This window comes from Hippocampus guttulatus, chromosome 21, assembly GCF_054856545.1.
Source record: "Hippocampus guttulatus isolate MCC_2025c chromosome 21, RoL_Hgut_1.0, whole genome shotgun sequence".
NCBI lineage: Eukaryota > Metazoa > Chordata > Actinopteri > Syngnathiformes > Syngnathidae > Hippocampus > Hippocampus guttulatus.
Genome location: NC_141281.1, coordinates 4,134,387 through 4,145,393, shown reverse-complemented (window position 1 = coordinate 4,145,393; position 11,007 = coordinate 4,134,387). Strand labels below are relative to the sequence as shown.

The window sequence follows — 11,007 nt, the reverse complement described above, 5'->3', positions numbered from 1 at the left end:
AATTAACAGAGTTGGTTTGTGTTTTAGTCTATTGCCCCCCTACCAGCCCCAGAGAGAAGTCACCTGTGAACATTTAGGGGAAAAGGGGCGCCACTCAACGCCTTGCCCCATCGAGGGGGCATAGATCTGGTTTCGATGAACATATTTCTCGACATAGGGAGGACACTCAACGACGTGAGAAATTGGAACTAAGAATGTTTATGTGAAGGCTATTAACTGTGGTCAAATTCCAAATGAATAAAACAAGGACTGCAATGCAGGTTAATAACATTACAATAAAATATGGTATGTACTATATAGCCTTTCATTTGTTTCCTGCATTCAAGATCGTGGAGAGAGCTGGACCGAATTCAAGCTAACTTCGGGTGAAAGGCAGACATCACCTTTGACTGCAAACATACAGACGCTCACATTCTAAACGGAATCTGTCCAAGTCAGTGAGTGGACCACCACATACATTCATCATGAATAAATCAATACATATTTGTTTCATCATAATACAGAGTCAACTCACACACGTTGCTTTTTTTTCTGTCAGAAATAAAACGCGAGGAGAATGTTAGAAAGTATAAATTCAGAGGCGAATCCAAAAGTGCTCCGTTCATTTTGGCAGCGGGCTGGAGGGGCGTGGCCAGAGACGGCTGCGTGCGGAGAGCTGCTGCGCGCAGGATAAAATGTTGGAAAGCGATGCTTGAGGAGGCTCTGGTGCACGGTGGACACAAAAGGCAAGCAAACTTTGGTGCGCGTGTCACTCTGAGTCCCACATGAGCTCTTCACGTCACTGGAGCCTTTCAAGGCGGATTTCGAACTAGGTGCTGCAAACTTTATTTGATGCACACTGACAGGATTTCATTCGATGGACTGCAAGTGAATTAATTTAAGGTAAGTTTGTCTGAGTGATACGTTTTGCACAAGGAGTCACTTTGATCTTTGTGCATGCTCATGTTTGCTGATAAGATTTGATTCGACTCATTCCGCTCTTTACTTTTGTCACATACTGTACATGTACTCATTAACATGCGGTTATCATTTAGTCTAATAATTACGTTAATTAGAGCAGGAATTCTCAAAATATGGTCCGTGGACATGGTGGTTCCCATAGAAAGTGGTCAACTGGTCCATGTAGCATTTTTTGTTTGGGGGGGGGGGCTGGGGGGTACAATTACAATTCATTATCATGACTGCAACAGGAGTCTTGCAACTTTAATGCAAAAAGAAGAAATTAATCACAATGACGTCTTGTGTACATGTGTATATATATCTCAACACAACCTACTCTATTCCTCCTGTTCAAATGAGTGATAACTGACTGAACAATTTCAACTGTAAAATATTCAGCAAAAAAAAATGTGACAGAGGTCACAGCTGCATTACACCAACGTTAGTTGTACAGCTACCGTTATTTGGGTTTGAGAGACCTACTGTCTTTAAGTGAGCTATGTGCTGTGCTATGACTTCAATTGCCTTTCTGATATGGATCGTCACCTTTAAGCAGCCTTAGCCTTTCAGAGCATGTCAGATGCTCTAAAGCAAAGTATTGTTATTTTGTTTCATGCCAGGTCACATAATCCAATGCTGAGGAGTGCATCTCCATCCTCACACCACATCCATCTCATCTGGCATTTGACATAAAAAATAAAATAAAAAAAATGAGACTCGCATCACCAAACCGGCCAAGGGGCTTGTCCCTGCTGCTACTACTGCTGCTGCTCACCCAGAGGGCCGTTTCCATGGCAACACCCAACTCTACTGGCTGGCAGCAGATTCTGGACAAGTACCTGGACGAGGATGGCGAGTGGTGGGAGGCCAAGCAGAGGGGGAGGAGAGCCATCACCGACAGTGACGCTCAGCTCATACTGGACCTGCACAACAAGCTCCGAGGTCAGGTGTATCCCCAAGCGTCCAACATGGAGTACATGGTGAGCGGGCAGCCAATCATCGTTCTCCTGCATTTTTGTTGTTTGTTAGTGTGACTAATTCTTCATAAAGGTACCAGCGGGTACTATGAAGTCGGTTGGAGTTCCACTGAAACATTTGAGAACACAGGCATCGTCACTGTTTTGTGGTGAGGCCAAGGCAATCAAAGTATTGCTTTGCCACCATCTTGTGGCATGTTGCTGCAAAGGAAGCGAGTTGAGTGTGTTCATTTTGACACAAGTAGTGCTTTGCCACCTTCTCCTTCTTCAATTGCGGGTTTTTCTTTCTTTTCTCCAGGACTTGTTCATGACACACTACTGCTACACGCTTCACTATTATTCTCGATAGTCTCCACTTTGCTGCAGCTCTCCATTTTCATGCCACCGTCAGTCTCCTCTTCATTGTTGTAACCACGCAACATTGGAGACTTCAAAGACAAGAAAATTAACTCATTCAATACCGGCCAATTCTGGACCAAGTCTGAAAAGACGTTTAAAAACGTCTCTGGGAGTGAATGAGTTAAACACACATGACCTTACCGTCATGCTGTGCCTTAGGATCACGCGCCACATTTTCCTCTCGGCTTTCCTGTTGCCCGCAATCTCCTCTAGTATAATACAAGGAGCCTTGGTTTTCCTCCGTAGTTATTGTTTGTTACTGTGGCTGGTTGCGACTGAATTCAATTGAATTCAGTCGCAAGGCTGTGATGTATTGGTCGTTCAATACATCACAGCCTGTCGCCGTTTCCCACCATATTCTGAGGTGGAAAACAAAAACTGCCCATTGAACTGAGCTGGTGCTTGGCAGTGGAAAAGCAGCATAAGTGAGTGACCCCAGTCTGAACTTGAGAAGTGTACTTGGGGGGGCCGTACAGCTCAATGACTGCCACCAGAGCAGCTGGCACTACTCCCACGCAACACTTTTTTAATCCCTACACGTGACTTTGGTTGTTTTTTTTTTCCAAAGAAAAAAAGAAAAGTCCACCGCGTTGCCAAAAAATGCATAACTTTACTTGGATACGTTGGACTCTAGCCACTTGGTTGCCGTGCGTGCGGATATCTGCATGTGCGTGTACTCATGCACGAGCTGCAAGATCACTTTTCACCGTGCAATTAGAATAACGAGCGCGGCACCCCGGCTTGTTTTGCCAGCTGTCTCGTCCCCCCCGAACACGTGCACGCGCACACACACACACACACCAACCGCACGCACCTCCTCCAAAGTCAAGTACCCCACGCTCGGCCATCTGGAACGCTCGCAAACACGCTACATGTGTAACTGCTGCCTGACCGCCATTGTGAATGGCCACCAACGGGTCTGGGGCCCGTTAAAAATCAATACAGCGTCGGGAAAGTAATAACTTTTTTTATGTCTCACTTAAAGCGCTACGGAACAAAAGGCAGTATTATTCCACGGTGAAGGAAAATAAACAGTTCCTGCTGGGGGCAATTGCTGGACTATGTAATTGTATAATTGAGAGTTTGGATTTGAGGACAGTGTGCGTGCGTGTGCATGTGTGTGTGTGCGTGCGTGTACGTGAATGAATTGGGACTTGGCAGGCCTCTATTTGAAGCACGCTCTTGCAGAGAAATGCTGAGCCAGCAGCGAGCAGTGCATGGCTCCTTTCTACTGTCTCCCGTTACAGTTGGTTGGGTCCCCCCCACACACCCCTCGCCCCTCACCCCCCCTTTTCTTTTCTTTGCTAGTTTTTCTTCTCAACATTCAGGGGCACCCAGGGGTGACTTATGGGGGAGGCGAGCACCAAGAGGACGTGAGGTTCGAAGGAGGGTTGGCAAAGAATAGGGAAACAGAAACAGGTCTAAAGATGATATACACAGATTTGAGGAATTGAAAGGAGAGAGGCTTTCCAAAGATTTGAAAGGCAGATGAGAAAGGCTGAAGAATCAAGTGAAGTGAGGAAAAAGTTAAAAAACAAAAGCAATCACAGTTTCTGGGAAGAAACATTAAATCAAAGTACAGAGTGCAGTACTCCTGATTTTATGCATATCTTTATATCCAACCGGGATACGTCGGAGTCACAATTTCATTTGTGACCGTGTTCGCACTTCTTCGAGGGCAGATCAAAAATGGGATCGGCTTTAGCCACAAGGTAACTACCGCCAGGGAAAGTGCACTAAAGAGCCGTTTGCACTAAATGGGGCCATTCTTTGCCATTTCCAATGATAAAATGCTATATAACAATTATTTATATATTATATTGAAGCTTTTCCATGAGCAAAAGCAGGAAGTCAGACCTCCTTGAATTGTACTCCACAAACTCTACTTTGATGCATTTGCACCAAGCGGTACAGTTTGTTCTTGATTGCAGTTGATTGTTCAGAATCTCAAAATATTGGCTCCACACAGCCTTCATTTTCAGGACCACTTCTTTAGGGGGCCGTTTGCAGCGTGACGGCTTGGTGCGCTTGTAAAAGGCGCAGCTAGACAGATGTCCGTTGATTGACCGACAGAGAATTGTCTGTCTCCATTTATGCTGTGATAAATGATGGACAGGTGTCCGTTTACGAAGGTCAAAATGATGAGGTTCCAAAGGGCGCACGACTTCAGAATATGTGAAATCAGTACAAGGCCATCATGGACCATTTAGTCCACGGCCATTCAGAATTGCATTAAAAATATATATATTTTGGAAAAAATGCTGTTTTTGGTGTCGCGCGTCTGTGGGGTATTTCATTTTGAATAACTACGAAAACTCTTGCCAACATATCTAGCCCTCTCTCCCATGTTTGTCTCATTTTTGATGCCTGGTAAATTAAGCCCGCAGGCTGAGCATACCAAAAGTAATTTAAAAATATGTCTCTGTAGATTTTCTTGAGAAAGACCAAATACTGCCAACATCGAGAATCTGAATGAAACGAAAACACCACAAGAACAGTTAAATAATGGGAGTTTCACGCATTCAAAGCCTGTTCTTTGTCACGCGTGACGAGCATTTACATTATTATGCCTGGATTGTGGCATCCATTTCGGTATGAAACCGGAATCCGACTGACCCCGCGTGCCGATCACCTCTGAGACTGTAAGATAATATCAGTTCAAAACTCCACATTTCTTCCTCCCCCCCTTTCCCGCTCACTCTCCACTTAGCCCCCCCCTCTTATCCCCGCGGCTTCGTTCCCATTCTGTCACTTTAAAACACAGAACGAAAAAAATATATATATATTTCTCTGAATAACAAAGAGTTCACTCTCCTTAGCGAACCAAAAATCCTCGGTAGGGGACAGCCCCTGTGACTCTTTGACAATGATCCGATAAAAACAGAAACATTTGCTTTTGCCTTTAAAAACAAAACAAAACAAAAGACAGTTAACTTTGAGACAGGTTTTCACATTTTTGTTTCCAAGCTCGTGGAGGAAGTCATGTCACTTGAGGAAAATGATTAAAAGTGACGAAAGACAGGTAAATTGGTCATGCATTAACATCCACAATTCAATATTCCTTTTTGAAAAGTCTGACACAAATGGTTTCCTGTGGTTCCCGTGCGCGTAAGGAGTCACTCGAACGACACTCAAAAAGGCCAACGGCTCAAAATGGAGCATTCTCCTCACCCAGCAGGAAGGAAATTGACAGAGGCGCGGCGCCGGAAAAGTGAAAAGCAGCGGGTGGCTCCATTGGAAGTCCACGGCGGAAAATGCTCAAATGACCCTGACTCATGTATTATTAATAACGAATGAAATTCATCAACGCTGCAAGTCTTGACATTTTCACGTTATCACTTCGACAGCGTTCCTAGGAAATCACAATGTCTCATCAGCGGTGAGCTAATTTCTGGAACAGGCTCGTGGGCTACTGGTGTGATTCTTGGGGGCTCTTTGATGCCCGCAGCCACTACATTGGTGACCCCTTTTCTTAAGTCTCACAAGGTTTGCCAAATGAGATCTTCAAGCTGTTTATTTGTCACTCCTAAGTTTACTGTCCAACTAACACATAAAACAAAGTAGAGTTTAACAGCGTATTTGATTTCTCCTACCTTGTTCAGGAATGGGACACCGAGCTGGAGCGCACGGCGGAGGAGTGGGCCGAGACCTGTCTGTGGGAGCACGGTCCTGCGGGTTTACTGCCACAGATTGGACAGAATCTGGGAGCTCACTGGGGGAGGTAAATACAAAATGGCATTAATATAAAATCAACGTTGAAGCTCAGTAACTTAGTCAAGGAAGAAATGTATCAAATAAAATCTGTTTGTGTCAATTTTTTTTTTAAATACAAAAACTGGGGGAGACAGCCAAGTTTTAATTGGACAGGGAAGATGTTTCTGGCAATGTATACCCTCCTGGCACAGTTAAAAAAAACCTGTCATGGCGAGGATGTTTGGTTTGTGCAGGGGTTTTTGCCTTAGCTATCGAGAACTGAGCGAAGGCTCGCAGGGGATCGAGCCTTTTCCGCTTCTCTTCATTCAATATTGCTCGGATAGAAAGAAAGACGGCGTCATCCGTCAGAGCCGCCGCTGAATTGAACAATTCGTGTTGTCGTAGAATATGAAATGTCTCTTTTCATTCCCGGCAGGTATCGCCCGCCCACCTTCCATGTTCAGGCCTGGTACGATGAAGTGAAAGACTACTCTTTTCCTTATCCCCAAGAGTGTAACCCCTACTGCCCATTCCGATGTTCCGGCCCGGTGTGCACGCATTACACCCAGGTGCAGCTCCTCCATCTGGACCCAAACCATCTTTTCAGGATATTGAAGGCTTTATTATGATGAAAGATGTTTTTTATTTTTTTTTTGGTTTGTTTTTAATGCTCTGTGTTTTGCAGCTGGTGTGGGCCACCAGCAGTCGGATTGGCTGCGCCGTCAATTTGTGCTACAACATGAATGTGTGGGGACAGATTTGGGCCAAGGCTGTGTACCTTGTGTGCAACTATTCACCAAAGTAGGTCCATATGTTATTCAAGTTGTTTTTATCGTGGCAACCAGAGCAAACTGCTCTGTTCATAATAAGATAAGATATCCTTTATTTGTCGCGCAATGGGGAAATTTGATTAATGCTACGTGCCGATTGTCGAGTGCCCTTGAGCAAGGCGCTGTCCCTCCAAGCGCACTGTTTGCGAGTCCCCTTTTTCTCTGACAACTCTCCAGGCATGTGTTTGATTTGGTTCTGGGAGCAACACAAAAATATACGAAGAATTTCCCCTTGAGGGATTATAATGAGAAAAAAATGATTACCTCTGATCGTGTCATCATTCAAACTGAGCTTTATTGACTTTGTCTCGGCAGAATGTCTTTCCCACTCTGTAGCTCTGGATTCCGATGTCATTATGTGCCGGAGTTGTGGCCTGTGAGTGTCAAACAATATTTCAAATAGTTTGTGGTTGCTATGTGACCTAAACAGGGGGAACTGGTGGGGCCATGCGCCTTACAAACACGGGGCCCCCTGTTCCGCGTGTCCTCCCAGCTATGGAGGTGGCTGCAAGGACAACCTTTGCTATAAAGGTAGGTGCAAGTGTGTCCTCAAGAGGAAACTGCCAAAATGTTTGATGTGTGTTGATGTGTGACGATTTGTGATGTTTTATTCAAAGGCCACAATACCCACCTTGCACCAGAGGAAAGAGAGGAAAATAACTTTATCGAGCCGGAAGCCCCCCGTACGACTCAGAAGATCCGGACACGGGTTTCAAAGCCTGAGGCTCCCAGTCTTCCTGCTCCCGCCACCAAGATCCCCACAGATGACCTGCCAAAGAATGAAGTGGTCAACACACAGCAAATGTGTACGCTGTCATTGCACCGTTTATCCCGGGGTTTTGTTTCATTTAAAAAAAAAAAAAGACTTGCTCTTCAATGGTGGTCAAATATTGTTGGGTCAAAACCAAAGCATTTATGAAAGCTTGCTTGTTTAAAATAAGATAAGATAAGATATCCCTTTATTTGTCCCGCAATGGGGAAATTACAGTTGCATTTGATAGCAATAATCACTTTGAAGCACAAATTGAGCCCTTGAGTGGAAATATTATTCTTGTAATTGATCAAAAGTAGCCTTGATGTTCTGGAGCTTTTATCTGTCATCCTCCTGACTCATCCTGACAGATTTTAATGCGAGTCAACCACGTCGAATGTAAGCACACTCAAATTCCTTTCTTGTTCCTGTTTTGCAGCTCAGCTTGTGACCTGTGACACCAAACTTCGAGATCAGTGTAAAGGAACGACGTGTAATAGGTACGGATAAAACTATAAATGGCAGCAAGTCAAAGCCTCCACCAAGGCCAAAATCCTAGTTGGACGAAGACAAAATTATAAACCCCATATTTCCCATGTGCCTGAATGTTGTCGTTCAGGTTCATTCATCACTGCTATGTGAAATAAAGATACTTTGATTTTTCCTGGATATGCCCCAAATCTTGCTAAGAGAGACAAAATTGCAATGAAAAATCCCCTGAGCAGACGTAGGCATAAAAGTGTAAGGAAGTATACTTTTTTTTGTGTGTGGTTTGTTCTTTATATTCCCATCTCCGTGAACCCACAGATATGAATGCCCCGCAGGATGCTTGGATGCTACAGGGAAAGTAGTTGGGACAGTTTACTATGAAATGGTGAGTACACACAGCGCACAGTGAATGTTTCCTTCCACCGTATTTGAAACCTGTCAGCTAAACATTCACATCTCCTTGATGTTATCTTATTTCTGCAGCAGTCCAGCGTGTGCCGGGCCGGTCTCCATGCCGGCGTCATCGATAATGATGGAGGATGGATGGATGTAACGAGACAGGGAAGAAAGGACTTTTTCATCAAGTCTAACAAGAATGGAGTCCAGTCACTGGGGTGAGACCGGCTCAAAGTGTTGAAAAAGATAAAAAAGTAGAACAACACGTACAACTATCAAGCCAAAATGTCACGTTCTCATTGTCTCTCTGGACAGGAAATACCAGAGTGCCAATTCATTCACGGTATCCAGAGTAGCAGGTACGCTCCGATCTTACACGTCATTGGTTACGCTTTCATTTATCTTATCGCTCCATTCCTGCTGTGTCGTATTGCAGTGAAAGCAATCACCTGCGAGACCACAGTTGAACAACTGTGTCCTTACCAATGGCCTCCAAAGCATTGCCCGAGGTATTCACCGCCGTAACAGCCCCATCTTGTGAATAATACGCATCTCACAAGGTTTTATACGTTCCCTTGACAGGTTATACTGCCCAAGGAACTGTTTAGAAGACAACTCACACATCTCCAGAGTCATCGGCACCAGAATATACTCTGATGTAAGTATTTTGGTCACGGAAGGAAGCACACTGGAGCTTCATCGAACCAAATCCTGCGTGTCGCCCGTTCCTGTAGAAATCCAGTATTTGCCGCGCGGCGGTCCATGCTGGGGTCATCAGGAACGACGCAGGCGGTTACATCGACGTGATGCCGGCAGACAAGCGGAAACTCTACACCGCCTCCAGCCAAAATGGCGTCGTCTCAGAGAGGTTTGTCGAGCTTTAATTCATGCCCGGTGGTGTTTCAGGATTTAGGATGAGATCTCAACACGTAAAAAAGATGGTAGGGAAATCAGAGTAGCCAATGTAGTGCCTTGAAATGAATTCAAAAGTGTTGCTTGGAGAGTTTTGCATGTTGGAGTAGAAACTGATGGCTCTCAGGTAAAGCGAGCACTTTCTTTGCCCACTTCTCTCCTTCGTGAATTGAATCGTTTCAAGATACAGGCAGCTCATAACTTCTCATGTTGTTCCTCAGGGAGAGCGGTAAGCGTGCCTCTTGCTTAGAATAATTCATTTCTTGGCAATTACGGTCGAGGGGGAAAAAAATACTCCCGTGAATGTTCTGAGAATCACTTTATCATACGAGGAAAATGCCAAAATTCAGACACCAGCTGTTGCAGTCTTCTAAGTGACATGATGTTCATGTGCTGCTGCAACAAGGTATGTAAAAAGTTACCCTTCGCTTACATCCCTGGGCAATTCCACTCCAACGCTGGAATTCGACCGAATGGTGGCAGAATTCCGGATTTTCCGAAATGGAACAAAAGACATGGAATCGGTAATCCTCAGTTCGGAATCGGGCTTTTCGAAATGTGGATACAAATCGTATTTGGGGGCATCTGTTTTCCGAAGCAATCGGCGTCATATCTGTTTGTTTCCCGTCCGTCATCGGTGTGGGTACGTGGCGACGCCGTGTCAAAAACCCAAAGTGCACCGTAATACGCGTCCGTGTCATCTACGCCACTCAGCCTCAACCACACTGACTCTTGTCTTTCTCTCGTTTCCATCCAGTCTTCAGAATCCTCCCGGCGGGAAGGCGTTTCGGCTTTTCGCCGTGATTTGAGTGACTCCCTCGTGCGCAGAGCACATTCCCGCTTGTGAATCGGCGCTAATCAAAGCCTTCCGTCACAATCCACGGCCGAAACGTTTCTTGCCTTTGCCGCGCTGGCGGGGGTTAGAGGTTGTCTCCATGACGGCGTAAACAAACACTTGACACGTACATGAGGAGAAGCGGTGAGCACACACGCCCGCCGCAAAGGATGCTCAGCTTTTGTGGGAAATAATCACGCTGTAAATATATTCAAGGATGGATGTTTTGTACATCACGTTTGCTCGAATTGTGTGACGTTTTAACAACTCTCTCGAGAAGGATTTTATTTTTATGAAACAACAACAACAACAATAACAACAAAATAATGAAATAAAAGACATGATATATCATTATAGTGGCACTTATATCATTGTGCTTGTCTGGCACATTTTTACTGGTGCTCCTGAAAAGGTTTGTGTTATATGTTGTACTTTGTTTAAAATGTAAGGGGGAGGAGGGGAAAAAAACAATCTATTTTTATATGATCATGCTCTCGATGTGTCGGTATGGTGTTTAAAGAATGCTGTGTTATGTTGTTATATATTTGAAAATTCCGCTGGCAGGAAGTATAGTCAACCTTCAGAGCGTTTGATTGATGTTCGAGATGATTTTTGTTTGAATATTTGATCCCCGCCCATTCAACAAGCCATTTTGCTCTCATATCTGTAAAACTGATGATGTAACAGTTTTATACACTTCCTCGCAGTTCATTTTACTTTGGTTTGTCATATGCGTTATTGTTCCTACCTCAGGCTATTGGGAAAAGTCTTTTTGCAATAAATTAC

The 11,007-nt window shown here is 44.6% G+C and overlaps 1 protein-coding gene across 1 annotated transcript; it reads left to right on the top strand.

Annotated features, from left to right (window-relative positions):
- Positions 1-691: 691 nt before the first annotated feature.
- LOC147186779 (cysteine-rich secretory protein LCCL domain-containing 1-like) lies at positions 692-11,007 on the top strand. The gene is made up of 15 exons (XM_086102572.1): positions 692-882; positions 1,560-1,919; positions 5,918-6,036; positions 6,445-6,577; positions 6,694-6,809; positions 7,269-7,369; positions 7,456-7,644; positions 8,029-8,089; positions 8,397-8,463; positions 8,562-8,692; positions 8,790-8,833; positions 8,911-8,983; positions 9,057-9,132; positions 9,209-9,342; positions 10,144-11,007. The coding sequence occupies exons 2-15, from the start codon at positions 1,650-1,652 to the stop codon at positions 10,193-10,195; spliced, it is 1,566 nt and encodes a 521-aa protein (XP_085958698.1). The 5' UTR covers positions 692-882; positions 1,560-1,649; the 3' UTR covers positions 10,196-11,007.